General features: G+C 36.3%; 1 protein-coding gene across 1 annotated transcript in view; it reads left to right on the forward strand.

The window, feature by feature from the left end:
- CFAP58 (cilia and flagella associated protein 58) overlaps positions 1–20863 on the forward strand; it is a 56723-nt gene that overhangs the window by 20682 nt on the left and 15178 nt on the right. Inside the window, exons 11-16 of the mRNA XM_042863552.1 lie at positions 1525–1686; positions 4415–4561; positions 7792–7932; positions 8283–8506; positions 10525–10636; positions 12575–12679. Of these exons, the coding sequence (XP_042719486.1) occupies positions 1525–1686; positions 4415–4561; positions 7792–7932; positions 8283–8506; positions 10525–10636; positions 12575–12679 (891 nt within the window). The remainder of the gene's footprint in view (positions 1–1524; positions 1687–4414; positions 4562–7791; positions 7933–8282; positions 8507–10524; positions 10637–12574; positions 12680–20863) is intronic.

Consider the following 20863-nt stretch of genomic DNA (forward strand, 5'->3'; position numbering starts at 1 on the left):
GCTGTGGTGCTAACTGAAAGCATACCTTATTGATTTCTACTCCCTACTATTACTATTGACAGGTTGTTTTTAACAGAAAGGGAAAAGGCAAGAGTGGGTTATAAACTGAGGCTATGTTTTTGTATTGCACTGTAAGCAGTTCCTAGGATCCTCTGCAGTCAGCTTCAAGTGTACTAGAATTGTATTCCTGTGCTGTAATAACATTTTCTATATTTAGCAATCCCCTATCTTCAGAGTGGATTGTGATAGAATAATCAATTAATTAAGCTCCTGCTCCATAGTTAGACCTAACAAGGCTTTACTGCTAAGCAAGGGACAACTTTGCCGACTGCAAACTTAGCAGTTATTGACTATCGGATGTAAACATTTTTATATGCTTCTGCATCAAATGTAAATCAGAGCTCAAATGGCTGCTTTCAAAACCAGTCTGGAGATCTGGCTATGCAGTGCTGTTGTAAGTGAACTTCTTTCCTGGATTTTGTCCATAAGATTCCTCAGCTTTTTGCTTAACGCTTTGATTTTTTCCTAGCTTTTAAGTATGGCATTCCTTTCTCCTTCAGGCAGGGAACCCCTCAAAAAAATGATGCTTCTGACATGTACTCCTTAGTTTATTTTTATTTTTATCATCTCTTTCTATCAATGAAAGCATTGGATTCTATTTGACTAATACCTGTGCTCCTTGGTTTTCGTATTTGTACAGTAAGAGGAAGGTTCTTATTCTGGAAAAAAAAAAAAAAATTAAGAAGTGTACATTAGGAAGCCCACCATAATGATTAGCAATTATGTGAATTTCTGCTCTTTCAGTGTAGTAATTCTTATGTATTGTTATGTTGGTAACTATTTAATGAAGGTTTCTGTCACATTCTATATTTTCATTCATTGATGCTTCATATGATCAGTTGTCAACAATCTGCTATGTTACTCTGTTCTCTTTAGTGAATCATTATTTATCCTCTTTAATGGGAAAAAGTAATTGTGATTACCTGAGATTCAAGTTTGGAATCTACAGTTTATGATCAGATATGTATTTTTATTTTTTTTTAAAGTTGAGGCTTTGGAAGTCAACTGGATTTTACAGTAGAGGTGTAAATGCAGGGCTTTTTTGAAAATGTTGTCTTTCTATCCATCTTATCATACCAATGACCTCCAAAATCATGTTCCAAGTCTAGCTTTGCTTTGTAATAACCTAAGGTCATTCTTAATGAAAGCTGCTTATGTTGATTTTGTTGAGCCAGTTCAGTGGTGATACTTCCAGTAGATTGTTTTTAAGTTAAATATGTGTATATTTGTAAGTTTTAGTCTCGAAGGAAACAACCATGGTATCAGATTGAAATAAAATGTTCCTCTCTGTTAAGCAATCAAAAAAGGTTAAACTTTTACTTGGACAGAAGTGATTTTAGCTGTAGATTCAACTTCTTATCATGGAGATCCGGAGTTGTTGCTTTTGATTAAAATCATAAACTCAACCCATTTCAATAATCTTATGATGATTTAATCACATTCTTTTCCTTCTTTCTGCTTCAGGTCCTCCAGCACCTGAAAGATGTTGAAATACGAGAAGTGAAGATCTGTGATTATGAGAAGAAAATAGAAGAATCTGAGATTAAATTAAAACAGCAACAAAACCACTGTGAAACTGTGAGAACAGAGAGGAACCTGTACAGTAAAAATCTGATTGAAGCAAAGGTAGAATAGTTTTCTCTTGTGTTTCCATCTTTGCTTATATTGTGTTTTGTTTTGTTTTAATTTTCTGATCTACTTTTATTTTGTTAAAAGGAAAACTCACTGGCTTTAATTGCAGAAATGATTTCTGAATTCCTCTAGGAAAATGAATGTTTTAGATCCCTGCATCTTTATCTGGACAGTATGGATTTGGGCTGGAAATAGGAATTCACAGTCATTGTATGGTAATACTCCTACTTCAAACAGCGCACAAAATCACAATGTAATGGAAATACGGATTTATACAACACTATCAGAAAATAAATTTCTTTCTTTCCTCCTTGAATCCACTCAATCCAATCCCTTTAGAAGTTGCAGGGTCTGCTTGAGAGAAAGAGTTTAATGGGAATAAGATTGCCTCCTTATCTTTGTATGCACCGTAAGCAGTAGTGTGAATTGTGCTTTAGAAAGCGGAGGGAACACTTTCTCAGCTGAAGGAGAATTTTCTGGCAGAAGTAAATGCTTCTACCTTGTCCCTTTCAGTGAGTGTCATCTTCCTCTGATAATGATTCCTTCCATTCATAACTTTGCCTTCAGGATCTCACTAACAATACTTGAGGAAGAGAACAGATCACCTAAGAATGCACTTTGTTATTCTGATGTAAAGATCTACAATACTATACTAGTCCTGCTGTGGTTGACAGAGCCTGAGACCTTGGATAGCTGTAGTTTACAGTATTGGTCATTTTGGAGTAATGCTTTTATAACATAATCATAATAGATTACAATTTATGCTCTGATATGAATAGTTAGGTGTTTTGCTTGAGAAGCAGATGGGAACAAAATGTCCAAATACCTATCCTACTTGCTGATTGATTTGATTAGGAATGAACTGTTGTATTAAGTGAGTGAAATGCTTTGCTTGTCCACTACCTGCCTCTTGTCATTAGAATACATTCTAGAAGCGATGCTGCGGTTCTTGCTACTCCCAAACAATCCCTTAGGAAAAATAGTTATAAAAAAAAAAAATTGCAATTCAATGCTGATTTTTTTTTTTTTTTTTTTTTTTAATATATATCCAGTATAAATTCTCTTACTTAGGAAGAACTGCTCAATCATATAAAGAAGCAATGAACTCGTCAATCTCTTCATTGTTTGAGTGTTACATGGCGGCATAAATAACGCTGTTCAAGTTTTAAGTTATTAGAGGCTGTTATTTATACTTCAACTTAGTAAAGTAAAACTTTTCAGAAAGTACTTTTGTAAAGTAAAACAAATTTGCAGAAACATGTTGGTAAAGCTCGATAAAGGTGTTTGTGGATTGCTTAACACAGAAAGGTCCCCACCTTACTAATGATCTCCATGCTGGCAGGCATTCAGTATGATACAAATATATTTTGCGTTCATCTCTGAGGTTTCTTCTGTTGTTAGGAGCTCATTTGTTTACAGCAGTTGATTAGGAAACCTAATATTGCAAAATTGCAAAATAATTGTGTTGTCTTAGTGTTCATCAACTAGAGAAGTAGGAATGTGTTTGGGTATGTATCTGGGCAGTAGATTTTAAATCTATCAATCCTTAGTTAAGAGACTTATGGGCTATTTAGTAAAACCTGCTTTTAACATGACGTGTGCAGGTAGATGAGCCTACTGGCGTATTACATCTACTTCCAATTAACTGAATTGTTTGTCTGGACCACCAAATAAGTGTGGAGTCCATGTTTACCTTTTTTTTTTTTTTTTTTTAAGACCTGTCAGACTGGTAATCAGTACTTTCTCACTATTGTTTGCAGTGTCATGACTCAGGATCTTCCTTGACTATGTCAAACGTCATGAAAGAAAATGTTGCTCACTCGTCAATCCATGCATATGTGGACAGTGCTGAAAGAGCTCTAAACTTGATATGGTTCTGTATTGAAACAGAACGTATTAGTGTGGAAAATGCTACTCTGTCTTCTCTGTGAGGTGTTAACCCCCAGCAGAGGTCTAACAGCTCATAAAGCTACTTCTGCTAGATTCAGAAGAGCATGTCTGTCTATGCATTGAACTTAGTAGCTTTGACTTCGTCTCACAACATGTACCATCAGTGCAGTCAGTCAATGAAACAGTTCCCTAGTGTTGCGTGGGCAGGCACCCTTGTGTTGAGTGGTCAGGGTGGCCTCATCTCTGCAGTGCTAGCAGGCATGTGTTTTGAATCTAAAATTTAAGCCAAATATTCTCATATCAGGGAATTTTTCATCTCTGAGCACACTTTTTCTACTTGTGTTTGTGTAAACTAACAAAAAAGCAGAATGGAGATAAGTTATACTCACAGAGATGTTTTTATCTTGCTCATAGCTATATTCATTTTCCTAAAAAACTTGGTTCCAACTGTTTACAACATTATTGAAAAACACAGTGCTTAGAAGCATGGAAACAAATGGATAGAATCAAAATCTTATTAATTTCAATTGACTGCTAGTTCTTATTTTCTGTCTAGAACTTCAAATGAGATGGCTTATTATACTTATTATTAATGAGCATTTTTGTTATCCATGGAGACCTTTTTCCAGCATCATCGTGCTAGCGTAAACTAAAAAACATCATTTAATGAAACTGTTTTGTTCTGTTGTATTAAAAAGTAATGTCTTGTCGTATGTACAACACATCTCTCAAGTACTGTAGTTTCGTTTTCCGGTATCAAAATGGCCTGAACTCCTTCACAAAAAACTTACCATTTTTTGGTTCTTTCTGTGATCACTTTCTGTCCCATTAGGATGAGATAACAGAAATGAAGAAGAGACTGAAAACTGTGACCCATCAGGGGGATCAACTGAAAGAGGAGATCACAAAGAAAGAAGAAGCTCTTGCGAAGGCACAGCTAGAACATCAGCAACTAGAGAGGGAAAAAGAATCATTGAAAGTAAGAGTCCTTACACAAACAGACCTTATTACAAAGGGCAGCTCCCATGATTGTAGAGACTTCATTGTTTTCCTGGTCTGTGGGAGTTGTTTTGCTGTATTTTATAAAAATTGAAGCCAGTTAAAGTGTTTATTAGATCTGTTGGTTATACAAGTCTTCCACATATCTGACAAATTTAATCTCTGTAGTTATAGTTGGAAAGGTCCTAGACTGCCTTGAAGCTTTAAATCTCTTGGTCACTCAGTGTTTTTAATACTAAGTTGCGTAAGTGTGGATTTGGGTTAACCTGCTTGTTCTAAACTTTTATAATGGAGACCTTTTTAATTCAGGATTTCCTTTCTTTAAACTCTCTCTCTGTTGTTTTAAAGTGCAAACCCAATTAGGTTATTCTTCACAATCCTGATCTTGATATCTGATCTTGAAGTGCTGTTCCTCCTTCTCAGCCCTGACAGCATCCCTTTTTTTAGATATACTATTAAATTTGTGATGAAACCTCAATACAATTTCTTGCTCTCTCAAAAGATGGAAGGAGTTTGTGTTCAAAACAACTTATTTTTTTCTTTACCAGGCACTAGAAAAAAACAAACAAAACCACATCAAACAAACAACACCTGCAAAACCTCTACAATTTCCACAGTGTTTTCTTTTGATAGCTTCTTGTTGTGCTGCAATGACTTCTTAGGTTTTCAGCCCCACTCAGCAACGCTGCAGTTGTGACAAGATGTCAATAAAGTTTCATAAAAAGGTGATGAATTGTTTTTTTTTTTTTTTTGTATCTGATCTGCCTCAGAGTTGCTCTATCAGTGATGGAGGAGTCAAGTAGTGCCTCATTTTCCATGTGCAGCTTTTTGCCTTAACTAGTTGCCAATTCTGTCTCATCACCTCAGAATTGTCTGCCATTCGTTTGGCAAACATATGATTGCTACATGGTTTACCCCCTCAATTATTCACCAGCAAGTGTGTCCATGGACTGACATTACATCAGTGGATAGCTTTATGGCTTTGTGGTCTACTACCTGAACATCTCTGCTGAATACTAAAGCAGAGGAGGATTCAAAGAGGAAGCTGACTGACACTGGCACAAAAAAACCCAATTATTTGTGTATCAAGCCAACTTCAATTTGTCCTGCTTGCACTGATGTGAAGGAAGCAAGCTGTTCCCAGAAAATCAGTTTAAAGAATGTGCTAAAGCATGGAGGAGTGAGATTCATGGGAATGAGATTATAGAGACATTGGACTTATGCTTAGCTCTGCAGTCAGAAAGGTCTTAAAGATGTGTGATCATGGCAAATGAATCATGGGATGCCTGATCCAAGCTCCATTAAAACCAGTACAATGCCATCTTTTGGTTTCAGTTGACCGTTTGAAAATATGTATTTAAAAGCTATAAGAAGTATGGCTGTCCAGGTTTGAGATGCTGTCAAGATCTTCTGTCCTTTTATTTTTTCAGCATTTTCTAGGAATCTGAATGTGAAACTTTTTACTGTTAGTGTTATTTCAGCATTCTCTGTCCAGTCCATTTTGCGTTTTCTATAAATCTGTATTTTTCTCCCATCTTTAAAGCAAATACAAAAAACCCCATCACTTCCTGCAGTACTTCAGAACCTAAGCAGGAATTTGGTTTGAGTTCAGTTTGAGAAGTTGGCATATGAATGTCCCATATGAATTCTTCCTTCTTGCTGACTGTCCTTCAATTTTTTGTAGACTCTCTGAACCAACCTTAAATGAGAAATGCTCATTTAGAACAGTTTCAATCCTGGCACTTTTTCTGGTCTTACTGTGTTTATTCATTTCTTTTTCTCTGTGCATAGATCCTGATATTGTGATTTTCAATATATTTAATCTCAGTGAAAGTCCTGTTACTTTGTGGGTCACGTGTGTGGCTTAAAGTATTTATGTTCTTCGCTGTATAAGGTTGTTGAGATCTACTTTAGCTTTGTACGTTTCAGGGAGATTTGTTTACATAATGTTTGCTGCCAACATCTGCTGCCACTTCTTATTTACAGTTCATAATTTTTGTGACATAAGGAGAACACAGAATTTTGATATATTAAAAAAATATTGTCCAGCAACGTGTAATGCGTGTGTAGTTTTACATCTGTAGACAGCTTTTGCACACTCTTGATCACATTTCAATATGAAGTGGCTTGCGTTTTTCTTCAGCTGATGGATTCTAATAAACATCCAACACTGAGTAAGAGAGATATGAAAGTTGCATTTATAAGAATATGAAAATTTTATTAAAGTAAGAATTGAACGTGTTATTTTATTATGATGATGGAACTGTTTTTTTTCTGTCTTAAATCAATAGTTTTAGGTGCAGCCTTCATCACAGCCTCATTCTTTCAGCACTCAACGATGCTGTTTCTGAAAAGGCTTCGTGAACGTTATCCTTTATAAGGGTTGGAGTTGTGAAAGTGTCTTCTGGTCAAGGCTTGAAAGTTTTCACATCTGTGAAAACAAACTAGTCACCTAGTTTCACTTTGTCTGTAGCTAATTGCCTACTGCTAAAAATGTCTAATAATCCAAGATGACTTCAGTGTTTTTTTTCTACTTATGTCTTGAATTACATTCATCACAGCAGCATAGAATTACTGGGTAGTTTCCAAGATTTGCGTTAGTGGCACACGATCACTGTAACAATGCACTGCTTAAATTTTGCTCAAGGGCAGTCCTTCCTTTTCCAGTCTTCTACACTTCCACTAAAAATGCTCACACTCTTTAATTTTGCTCTTTTGTGCCTAGTTGCCCTGCTCTCCATATATTCTTTTATTCCAGTCTGAAGCGTGTCTTGACTAAATAATGATTTGTACAGTGTAGATCACTGTCCTTTCTAGCAAGATGAGTTATCTTTTCTCACAACCCACCCTTGCTTTGAACTTGTCTGCTAGATTTTTTCAACAGAGTAGCTACTCAATTGAAAAAACCCTCCAAATATCACCTTTAAAAAAAAATACTAAATGAGACTCCTGAATTATGACTTGAACCATTATTATAGATAATTCTTCTAAATTTCTGTTGTGTGTAGCATTATTAAAATACTGTTTGCAATATTTATTTATGGGTCTTCATCTTGTTTGTCTTAGAGATTTATTCTTAAAACTAACAAAATATGCCCTTCTTAGGAAATGAAATGAATGTATGAAATAGTATTCCTAATTAATAATCCCAGATATATAATGAGAAGTTGTTACTAAGCACGCCTGACCTATATTATTTGACTCCACTAGGCTGAATTACTTAAGATGAAAAAACAAGCTCTGGAGACCAAGAACTTTATAGAAAATCAGGAGGCAGAAGAGAGAAAACTCCTGAAAATTATTGCTGATGCTGATGCTGAGAGGCTGAAGCAGAAGAAGGAATATGACCAGGTAGGAATTTCAGATTTGGCTTTTCCAACACACTGCATTCTGTTCCCTCAGTTCAATGCATTTTTAAGTTCAAGATCCTCAGCTACTGCAAAAATGGTTCTTCTAAAGCTTCGTAGTGCTATTGAAATAAACATTCTAAGGTACTGAAGTGAGTGGAATGATGTCGTTTACATATTATTCAGGAGACTGAACTCTAATAGGAGAAGCTGCTAAGCCATTGCTATTGTTTTTTCATTAATAACAGTGAAACTTAATGCATGTGATTTTCACTGATGGAAATGTAATAATGATGCTTTGAAGCTGTGCTGAGGAACTGTAACTGAGATTATTGCTTTGACCTGCATCCTTAGGTTATTAATGAGAGAGATGTCCTTGGGTCCCAGCTTGTTCGGCGCAATGATGAGGTGGCTCTTCTCTACGAAAAGATCAAAATCCAGCAATCCATCTTAAACAAGGGTGAGACTCAGTACAGGCAGAGAATGGAAGACCTTCGGCTTCTCAAGCTGGAGATCAGAAAGCTTCGTCGTGAGAAGGGAATACTTGGTAAAACTGTGGCTAATGTAGAGGAACTCAGGTAGAAAATCTGATTAATACATTTTTGTAGCAACTGCATGCATGATTCTGTATTTGAGATAGAATTATTTTCATATGTGATAAAGATTTGTATCAACAAACATTGTACCTTGGAGAAGAGGATTATTTGCTTTGACCTTACAGACACTGGATTAAGTTCACAAAGGAGCTAATCAGTGAAAATTAAAATATAAAATGAATACAAGAAAGGAAAAAAACATCTTGTCCTAAGCTGAAGTAGTTTCCAAATTTCACCTTGTACTGTGAGTTACTGCCTGCAGAATAAACTTGATAGAGAGCAGCAAAGATGATGTTCGTAGTTCAGTGAGCTACTTAGTGGTACCTAGGGCCCAAATTAGTGGAACTGCTTTTTATTAGCAATCTGCAGAGGATGGGGAGCAATTGACATATTTATAACAAACTCCTACTCATTTTCAGAGCTTTTTATTTCCAGATTTATATGTAGACTTGCTCTGAGAGAAAGATTTAGTTAAATTTTCATTGAAGGTTGTGTTTCTTTAAAACGAAATTTTAATGGCCCTGGTCTGATTTATTTCCTCCTACTCTGGCTTAATACTTCCCTTCTTTTTTTTAACCCTCCCAAGCTTAAGGTATATTCTTTGCTGACATGAAGCTATTGTGATTTTTCTGTAGAATCAGACTTGGTTTGTAAGAAGCAGCAGGCATGTTGTCAGCAGAGAACCACTGTGCTGCTCTATATAGATATTACATTTTGAGTGAGACATTTCGGTTAACTATATGAGTATAATTCCTTGGCCTTCACTGGAACAAATTTACTTTGGTCTGTGGTCAGTCCATTGACTCCCGTGAAATTATGCTAGCTTGATTTGGTGTAAGATAAAAAAGAACTGGGCACAAAACGCTAGCAACTGCAGTTTTCATTGACTGACTGCAGACAGGAATAGGATTTGAATTCTTTGCCCAAATGCATTCAACTGAAAGCCTGTTACTGCATTGAAACTCAGTAAAGGCATTGAGGTATAGTGCTATACGTGCCATGATGGGTGGATCAATTCTTGCTAACTACAGCAGCAATCGCATACTTTAATGAAGTCCAAAGCTATCATGAAAGCTGTCTGTTGAAAGAGTCCATTTATCAGCTGTGCTGCTAATTAGCTTTCTTGATTTGCCAATTGGAGATGTTCTTTTTTTCCTTTTCCATTACCTTGTCCAACCTTGCAGTTTTTTGTTTTTTTTTTTTTTCTTTAAAAAAAAAAAAAGGCCCTTTTTTGTCTAGCGAGCTAAATTCAATGCTGAGGTTGGCAGGGAAAGGTTCAGTGGAGCAGGCATATGGTGATTCTCCACTTCCTTTCCTCTTCAAGTACTTACAGGATCTGCCCACCAAAACAATAAGGGTTGGATCCTTGTAGAATGTCCCTTTTTGTTTCCTGCTTCTTCACTCCTTGATCCCAGCATATGAATCTTAGTTGTCAAAGCATCTTTGGACCATTCAATTAATTTTAAATTCAGCAACAAATAGTGTCTGGAGTCCCTTGAGGAGAGGAAGTAAGAGTAAAAGAAATCAATGTTGGTTTCTCCACAGAACGGTGTTCTTCATAATTAGGTCCTGCAATGTGTTTTCTTTACAGGATTGTGTGAGCCATGTTGCTTTAAAACCTTCTTCCAAACACAAACCCTCAGATTCAATACAGAGGCTATTCCATAACTCTGATTTGTAGGTTACTGCAGGTGAATTAACTGGGCTTAATGTACACAGAAAAAATTGAGTTGTGAACAAGGTTTCCTGAGAACTGATGAAAAGTCCCATTTTTGAATCATTCTTATTGAAGTGAATGAAGAGCTCTACCTGTGTTACCCTATAGGAACTTCTATACAGTGTTCTTAGTCAACTATTAATTTCAAGAGTCACTTTGCAAGTGTTGTAATGTGTGGAAGAATGGTTTCTTCATGTTCATATTAATGCCTTGGATAGATTGGTTTGGTTTCATTGTGGAGTTTTTTGTTTCTTTTTTTGTTTTGTTTTATTCTGGTCTTAAGACAGGAGGTTCATCACATGCGGAAGGAGCTATTAAGAGAACAGACTCGGTGCAAAGTTTTGGAAGAAGAACTGGAGAATCCCTTGAATGTTCACAGGTGGAGAAAACTTGAGGTAGTGTCTCAGTATCGAGTTCCTAAAGCCCGTATTTCCAAATCAGTGACACAGCACAAAGCCTATTTACTTTACTGTTATGCAAATTATATGGAAGGGCAGTCAGACTGAAATTTCCATGGTACCAAAGGAATAGTTAACTGCTGAATGGCTTCCTTGCACAATGCAATCAGTGTTATTTTTGTGTCATTTTCTCAATGAAAAATTGCAGAGGGAATTGTAAAGAGCCAGTAGAATGCTAAAGCGAGTATGAATGCATAAAGTGAATTTAGAAGGAGGTGGTTCCCTCACATAGGTGAAGCGAAAAAGGTGATGGGGAAAGGTATAATCCTGCTCTTACCAATTAGATTTAAATGTGAAGAAAGAATTAGTAAAGCTAATAGGACCTGTGGACTGGGAAACAGTCAGACCTGAAGTCACATGTCACATTTTTCACCAAATCTGTGAAAAAAGTACACATAAGCATTGGTGGGCTTCCAAAGGTAGTCATTCTGGGTAATGTGAGGTCAGCTGTTACGTACACAGCAAATCTAGCTTTTTGCACTACTTGAACCTACCAGATGAAGTGGAAAAATAATAAATCTGTCAAGCATAGACCAAATACATGAGCATCAGTTGGCATCACTGCATATTTTCAAAGTAAGCGAGAGCCAGCTGAGATTTTTTTGGTTGTGTGTGTCTCCTATCTGATGCCAGCCTGAGTAGCTTAGCTGCTCTAGTAATGAGTGTTAACACGTTTGTCCTTCCAGAAGTAGAGTTGAATGTGTTTACTAAAGCAGTATTTAATTTCTGTCCTTTTCATGCTGAGCTTAAAGTTTGAGTGGTGTGACTAGCCCTTCTCACAGAAGGGAGATAAAGCAAAGAATGCTGTCCTCAAGGACATTTAGGCACAGTCTCTAGTAATGCCTTATAACAAAGGCAAGTCAGGCTGATGGAAACATCCTGTGTTGAGAGAATGAATTTATGAATGATAATGGGTAATGATTTCTTTCCATTCTAGGTCAGTGGTTTGTATTTGAAACACAGAAAAACTGCCAGATGGCTGAATTCATATGAAATAATCCTGATGGGGTTTTGGTTCAATTCCTAAAGAACAAACACCCTCACATCACTACTGTTGGCACCATGTTTGGGCAGTGCTATGGAACAATCACAGTCTGAGTAGTTCATGGTGCCTAAATTACTTTTTAGCCTGGTTTCTCAGTAAATGATGCATTGTGAGTACTGTATGTGTATCTGTGTTAGTGTGTCTCAGTTACACTTGAATTGATTAGTTGATTTAGGTAAAATCTGATAAAGGGTAAAGAGCCATGAGATATCAAGGTTCTCATAGATTCAAGCAAATAAGCAGAGAATGTCTTCACTGAGGTATTTGCTGTGTTCAGTCCTTATGATCCACCACAGAAACCACATGGGAGAGGAAAAACCAAGTGAGAAAGAAGTGTTGTGCATAACCAGATTTCTTTTGTTCAAGCAAAAAAATTTCCCTCTCCTAAAATATCACTTGTTGCTGTTCGAGGTTTTTAAAACATTGGGAAGTGCATGCACTGCTCTCTATACATTAGGAGAAAATTTCAGTTTCTGCTAAAACGCTGACACTAACTGCCTTTTTCTTCTTTGTCACGTGGTTCTGCCAGCCTGTTGGTTTGGGGGTTCCTTTCTGAAGGACTCCTACTTATAGTAGATGTTTTGATAGGTATTCAGATGGTTAGTAGTGCTAAACATGAGCATATTCTGACTGTTCTTCAAGAAGCAGAAATTTCAGACTCAGAACTGCTTGAATACTTGCCCTGGGAAACAACTAATACAGTTTCTCCTTCCTCTCTGCATTTAACTTCATGTTTGTTACTTTTTGACACTTAGATTTTGTGTTTTTAATTTGCAAGCAAGAAACACAAGTTATAATAGAATTTTTGAGACTACTTTGCTTTTGTCTAGGCCAGTGACCCAAGTACCTATGAACTGATCCAGAAAATACAGAGGCTACAGAAGCAGCTTATCAGCAAGACAGGTGAAGTGATAGAAAAAGAACTGCTCCTACAGGTACTGCAGCATTGGTAGATTGCTGTATTTTGTTATTATATTTGACTTACTCTGCATTCTCTGTCTTCTCAGACGTGTTTCCAGAATGTTTCCTAGATGCATCTTTGAATTACTTTTTCATGCTCCTTAGATAGCTTTAGATGGCAGCACTGACACACTAAAAGAGAACAAATAGCATCTGATCAGTTAATTTTTATGTTCTGGTTTCTGATACCTGGATAACTCTGGAACATAAAATTAAAGGTTTGCCTTAGTGTATTCATGTTTTAGATTAACCTTCAAGTCAGTATTATATTTTTGGCATGGCATTTTTTTCATTTCAACCACGTCTACTTCGACCAGGACATGAAGGAAAATGTTTGATTCCATTTGTGCTTGGGTTGGCTTTTGACAGAAAGAGTCCAATGGAGTTTGTGTGAATTAGAATCATGAAATCACAGAATCAGAAAAGATTCTTTAGATCATCAAACCCATCTAACCCCCTACATTACTAAATGTACCATGTTCTCAAGAGCCACATCCAGATGTCCTTTAACTCCAGTAAGATTTATGTTGTCAAAGCAAGTCTAAATTCCCATAGTGCAAACATTACTATGAAATGTGTTTTTTTGTTTTTTTTTTTTTTTTTAAAAAAAAAAAAAGGGAATGTTTTGTGTTTCAACCATAGATGTCAAACTGAGGAAAGATTCTCCCTCCCTCAGGTGTAGATAGCTGTAGATGTGGTTTGAACATCTTGGTCTTAAATACCCTAACAGTATTAATGCCTACATGGTATATCACACACTAGATAGTGGAATATTATTGGAAACTCCTGTCTTGAGAAGAAGCTCAAGGGTTTGCCACTTTTTTTTTTTTTTTTTTAGGAAAAATAGATCTGCAATTTTGTGTTAAGGTAACGAATGGTGTATTGTTATGCCTTTGCCTGAAAAATATGATCTTTATTACATAGTACTGAAGTGCTGTCTGTAAAACAGTTTGTTAGTGTAAGCAAATGAAGCAAATACAGATTCAAACTTGCTGTGCTGTATCCATACACAAACCCAATTCTACCTGTGTGATTTTTATACAGACTGTTGCTTATCTTGCCTTATCCTTAGTGTGCTTCCATTTAACTATAATCTATAATCCTTAGTTAAAAGTGAAGAGCTGAGGTATAGAAATACTGAGTTATCTGACCAAGAAAATCTTTGAAATAGGTATTTGAGCCTAAGTTACTATAGTAGCCATTTGCACAATCTTTTTCTATAGCAGTCCCTTCTGCAACAGTTTGTTATTATTTTCCTAGATTTAAGTCAGAGTTGGAATTAAATACTTAATAGCACTTCCAGATATGATACTTGAGATCCCTTGGGTCTTAATTCATGCGTCATTTTCCTGTGCAAGAATGCTGAAATGAATGTCTCCTTTACTGAGAATGATGGTAAAGAAAAGGCCAAAAACACCATGCTTAGCATATGATTAGGGCTTCACCATCAACATTTTTGGGTATTTTTTCCGGTTTGCCACAGAGATTTTTAGTCAAACACTAAGACTGAAACAGAGTTATTTCATAGCAGGGTGTGGGTGAGGAGAGGTAATGAGAGATGGAGGACATTGTGACATTGCTTGGAGGGCAGCTGATTTCCTGTAAGGACAGTGTGTCCAACTGGATAGGTCATTGGTGGTATAGAGCTCTTAAATTGAGTGTACTATTTGAACTTCTTCTGCTAAGTGGCTGGATAACATTGGACAAGTCATTTTATTGTTCTTTGAACTACTTAACTTGTATACAGATAACCTTGTCTAACAGCCACAGACAACCCTTTGCACTGGAGCTGTAATGGTTGTTGGCCAAATCTGTGCTTCAAAGTGAAGTAGATTTTCTTTCCAGTTAGACAGCATGGTTCAGTCTCTGCCCACATTCAGGGGTGAGGGAACTACTGAAGACCTGTGCTCTTCCTAGTTAGCCCATTCACAGCTGTATTCAGTCAGAGACTGTAGGAGCTTAGAGAAATAAACTTATGAGGGTTGCCTTTGCTTGCATAAATCATACTTCCTCTCTCAAAGTTGTCCTTATCCACATTTTGTCCTGTACAAGGGCATAGCCATTACATGCATCTGCTTTAAAATATTCTCAATCTCTTGCTATACGTAATAGTTTTTAGGTATGTGGCAAATATGATATTTTTTTTTAGGTAAAACTTCTGAGCATCTCCGTCTTTGATTTCTGTCTGTGCATATGACATAGCTTATATTCAATTACATCAAAGTGTAGTAATAAAATGGTGTGGAAAAAGCTGTGTGGATTGGATATTGAATGTTAAAAACACCTTTGGAATCTAGAAATAACATAGGTCTGAGAGTGATTGAGCTCAGTGTCAGCAACCTGCAGTTTGATTTGTAGGCTATTCACCTTGCTGCATCCTCATGCAGAGCCATAATGCTTGTATAGGAAAAAATAATTCCATTTGTGTTGTATGCAATACACTTCTGTCTTCTGATTGTTCCTTTGTAAATAAAAGCAGGCTTATGTAGGGAACATGGACATAAGAATGGAAATTTTGCTAAGGAAGAATCACATTATATGGAATCATATAGAAAAGCATCTGCTTACCTAACCTTTCCCGCTGTGTATTTGATCATGTCCTTTTTAGTTAGATTTTTCAATCTTTCTCACCTGCTACATCTTTAAAAACGATGCAGCTCTAAAGTAAGGCCTTACTATCAGTGCTATGTGATTAAAAGAATGATTTACTACATTTTCAGTCAGAAAATTTGGGTAGCTGACAGTTCTCTTGTCCAGGTAGAATGCAGCTTGACTTGAAAATCTCATTAAAAATATCTTTCATAACCTATCATCAGACTTTTCTTGAGAAGTACTGAATATGCAACATGATGAATGGTTTTGTACAATGACTTGTTAGAGTTGAATACTCTAATAATGAGATAGAAATTTAGAATTTTAAAAATATTTCTAAATTAATTAGTTTATAACCTATTTGCTATCAGCAAATAGAAGTGGGTATCCTGAGACTTTGAAAAGTAGATGCAAAGCAGTCAGTGGCCATACTTTCTTATTTCATCTCAGGGTATTATCACACCTGTGAGCTGCTATGCTGATGAAAAATGCTGTCTTAAAAATCACATTCAAAACCAAGGTCTTAAATACTTACGATCAATAAAAATCCAATGACTTTCTTTCCAAACATACGAAATGTTACTTCAGGGTTAGCTGGCTTCTTTTTTTGAGTCATTACCTTCCACCTGAATTTTACAGTTAAAAGATACAGCTTTTGTTTTATTATTATTCCTTTCTAAACTTTTGAAAAATACCGCAGTTCTTTGTGGAGAAATGTGGGTTAAACGTGGAATTCCAGCAATGGTTGAAGGTCTTTGTGAACACGTGGTATGAAGAAAATGCATTGTATAGCCTTAAAGTGTAATTATTATTAAACAGAAGGACTCTGTTGACAATGTCTTAATGGGGAAAAAAATACAAACTTGCCCACTTTCCAGGTGGGGTTGTTCCCAGATCCCCCATGTGACTGAAGTACTACTTCATAATGAACAGTGATGTGTGGTAAGCACACAATATATCTGTGTTACCTGGTTATGATTAGGATTAAGTTGGTTATAGGAACTTATCCCACTGCAAGTGAATTATGCATTGTTTTCTTTGTTTCAAATTTAGTTCTTTTCTATTGAGTGAGCTATTCTAATTTGATTTCACGTCTGACTGAGTGGAATTTTATTCAGCTGCATGTCTCAGAATGGGTAACAGTGGAAAGATTCACAGTATATGTCAGCTACCTCGGTTGTCAATCACCTCAGAAGATTGGTCATAAATGTAAAAGAGAAATGGGCAACCAATATTATTTGTGGAGGGAGGAGGCAAGGGGGGAAGCACATATACAGCTATATATATAGTTGTACATCTTATAGTGACAAATACAACATCTTACTACCTAAGCCTGTAGTACTGAGAGTATTGTTGTTCTATATGTGTGCATTGTTCTCCTAGATGTGTGTGCATGCATTATATAATCAATATTATTTTAAATTCCTAACTTCTGAATATCTTTATTTTTCAACAATCAAGGACTGAATAGGTAGGATGTGATGCTTCCAGGCCATTAGCATCTTGAGATCATAGTCTCAAAGAGCATGAGGGCAAAAGGCGTGATTAGCTCATATATCTGACTCATATTAGAATTAGAAAACACCCACATGCCCTTGTACTGAGCCAAGATTTTAGCCAAACCCTCCAAAGAACTGATGGTACCGCTGACAGAGAGTAGGAGGTGCAGAGGGGCATTGCTGTCTTAGGTATAAATTAGCAGTTTCATTTCAGGTATTGAAAGATCCAGGGAAGGGAGAGCAAAGGAGATTTTCTCTGTGACCTTGGGCAGGTTACTGAGCTTTTGCACACCTCACCTCAACTAAAAATGGAATAAAATCATTTCTATGCTAATAGTGGTGTGTGAATGAATATATTAGAGACATGACTCAATTCAGTAGTAACAGTAGCTAGCTAAACACTCAAAATAGGTAGATATATTATTTCTTCTGTGCTAACTTGATAGTAGACCTGTTGTATCCAATTTGAGGTGCTTGTTGCTATACTGTCTGAACAGATACATAACCATCTTTTCTCAGAGCTGTGACTGTAGTCTCATAAAGCTGCCGAGGGTTTATGCAGGCTGGCACCTGCTGAAGTCAGAGTTTTATTCCAGCTAAAGGAGGAGCTCTAGGATCTGCTTTCTTATCTTCATTATACAAAACTTCTGCCCATTTATTATATAAAATATTGTTTTTGCAATCTTGTGTCATTTCTTTTCAGCCTACTTCACAAAAGCCCCATTCTCTTGAAAACCGTTTCTTTCCTTAGGCTGGCAGTTTCATGAAGCAAGTTTGGTCCTTTGCTGATCTCCTGGTTTTTCATATAGCTCCCATTATACAGCGCATCATGCAAAAAAAGTGTGCTCAAATGTTGAGTAAGAGATTTTCTCCTTGGAGAGCCTGCTTGGGAAAGTGGGAATCGCCCCCATTTTGCCTGCCTTTATTTTGGTATTCTGAATGCTCAGTTGAGTTTTATTTTAGATATTATCTGTACATCTTCAAAATGGTTGAGATATACTTCACCCCCTCAAAACTGGCATTTATATATTTTCAGTTGCTGAGTAGAGATTCTACTTAGGTTTAGAGTGTAGCCTACTTGTATGTTACATCTGGTGTTTGAGTATTTTTTGGCAGAATTGTCTATTTTCTTAAAAATAACTGCAGTCCCCTTCAGAAAACTAATGACTATAGAATGCCAAAGTCCCTTTTGACCTACTCATTCTTATTGTTTCTTTGTCATCTTACCTTTAGAGAGATTTTAGTGAAGGTAGTTTGAGAGAGTGCTTTGTATGCACTGAAACTTACAGGTGAACTGCAAAATCCACTAGCAAAATACAATCCTTTTTTTACTTCTCTTTTATAATTTTATATATAAAGTCAGTTTTTTGAAGGGATTTTTCCATCCAAAAATGAAAAGGAAAAAAATTTTTTGACTTTTTGTACTTCACTGGGACTTGGGTCTTTTTTCTCTCTCTCTCTCTCTCTTTTCTGGGGGATTTGAATTTGTCTGGAAGCACTGGATTAATGCCCTGTCTTAAGGCTGAAGCTAGCAGTTCCCTCATCCCTCAATTAAAGCAGTGAGTATATTGAATTTTAGAGCCTTTCTTTGCTTCAAGGTACCATTCCCATTGGCAGAAAAAAAAAAGAAGACATTTTTTCTTATTCAGCTTATACCAACTCTCGAATGGCAGAAGATTGTCTTGCCAGTGTAATTGCATCTAATTGCTTAGCCACACAGTGGCTGTGGCCACATCAGCACAAAGAAATCACGCTGCTAACGGAGAAAGCTAAGCTGGCAAAATGTTTAGCCATTGATCAGATAGTTCCTGACATTTAAAAAAAATGTCCTTTCCTTATGGAAGGGTTGTTATATATCTTGAGGAGAATGAGTATAGTAGTACCCCGTTGAGTGTAGCTTTTGAGTTTGACTCCAGTTTCAGTTAGTGGCTGAAATTTCCAGGGATTTATAGTGATATGTAGAAATGAGAAACACTGCATGGACTCTGGCCTGAGATATACTCTTGAGTTTTCAGATGAGTATGAATTGAAGAAAAAATTATTTCCACAGTGTTGTGTACTGACAAGTTGGAATTAGTCACTGCTGCATCAAAGGGCTTTGTTTGGAAACTGGACTCTGAAGAGAATCTTCTTTTTTTTTTAATTAAAAAAAATGTTTTCCCATGAACTCTGGCTGTAGCCTAGTTCTAACTAGTAAGAATTACATATATCTAATTATTAGTGCAGTATTTTGGTGCACAGCAGTCTGCTGAGTTAGTGCCTTCAAATTAATTTCATCCCAGTGCCTTGAATTTGCTTTGAACTGGAGTCTCAAAGGCAGTATGAGACACGTGAAGGTACTTCATATGCTGTCATTCTTCAGGACTAATTTTTAAGTTATTTCCTCCTTTTGCCATCCTTTCATTTTCCTTTTGTTGAGCTTGAAGCGATCATTGTTCAAGTAGGTGTTTGATTGTGGATTTTTACTCTGCCTGTAAGGGCAAATGTTGATGTTAACTAGAACAATTAGGCTATCTTTCAATGATTCTGTGCCTCCATACAATTAGAATTTCTCTGGTGCCTTTTACTTTGCCACTGATATTCTTTTTCTACTTAATTATTAATTTTTTTATTAACATTCTCATTTGCCATAGATGCTGGCTGTGTATCCAGCAGGATTCTGTGAGCAGTATGGAACCATTCACACTGAGCAAATTGTAGGACCATTGTGTTATTTCTCTGTGCAGTGTACTTGAGTTCAGATGCAATTCTATAATGATGTAGTAAGTAATGGCATTTCATAAATGAGACAGTTAACAGGCTCACTTGTGTGAAGATATATTGAGGGTCTGAATATCTTGAAAACTTTGAGCTTTAAGAATTAAGTATGTATTCAGCTCTTATGCTAGCTCTCCTCAGAAGGGAGTCCATTTCTATTTCTACATATTTTGAATATAGTCCTTGGTAAATTAGGGTTTATTTTAGTCCTTCTAATCTCAGTCCATCCAGAATTAGAAGGTGTTCTACGCTATAGAAACTTACAGCATGATAAACTGCTCTAAAAACATGCTGACATTTATATTCTTTTCCTCCTCCCACATACATTCCAGTTCAAATGGGAAAGAATAAAGTCCTCCCATTAAAATAGCCTGTTTTGTTTAGGGTCTGTTGTTTAAAGAGGACATTCAAACATGGCAGAAAAGGTGATAATCGGTTTAATGGCATAAGGTAAAGATCGTCGGCTGTTCTTTACAATAAGAATACTGTTTTCCAATGAAAAGAATAGGGCATATATATCTGGCATTGGCAAATGGGAAGCAAAGCAGATTATTTAGTACCCCCCCCCCCCCAAAAAAAAAAAAAAAAAAAAAAAAACAGTTTTGGTAAAGAATTATCTTAGTGGAAGGGTTTAATTCATTCTCAATCTTTGTGGAACTTCATTGCTCTCATAAATGAAACAGATTTCGCACAATATAAGGTTTTGGACAAAAATTAGTTGCAAATTTATTTAAGAAATAAGAAGGAAACAGGTCAAAATACTAAATTCTGGGAATCTGTGCCATTTTTAGCTGCTCTACTGGTGTTTTACCCAGAAATATTTCAGATTCTATTCACAAACATGAGTACATTACAGGTGAAGTAAAGGTCTTGGAATTTATGGGTGGAGTATGTACATGAACATGTAATGTTTCTAAAGGTTTTTAGGAAAAATACTGTATTTCCTTGTTTGAACTTGGATGAGAACTGTAGTGGGTCATAAAATGCCATCCCTCCACACCATGCAAGATTGATTTAATTACAGAAATGCCATCCTTGATAGATGAATGTCAAGTATAGACTTGTTTCCTGCATTTTAATATTTGTACATTTAGTCCTTGAATTTTAGCATGCATGGGAGAAATTAGTGTTTTGAAGTGTACTGTGGTTTATGGTTGTGCTTTTCCTCTGTCTTTTAACCTGTTTCTCTAGTCCAGATTTGATGTTTCCAACAAACAAGGAGCAGATGAATTGTCTTACCTGGCATGATGCTCCTGGGAATCTGGATTCATTTCTGTGTGTCTTCCAGGAGTTTTAGTAAATTTTGGCAAT

Source organism: Lagopus leucura, unplaced genomic scaffold (genome assembly GCF_019238085.1).
Source record: "Lagopus leucura isolate 7727_CA_CO unplaced genomic scaffold, USGS_WTPT01 Super-Scaffold_741, whole genome shotgun sequence".
Classification (NCBI taxonomy): domain Eukaryota; kingdom Metazoa; phylum Chordata; class Aves; order Galliformes; family Phasianidae; genus Lagopus; species Lagopus leucura.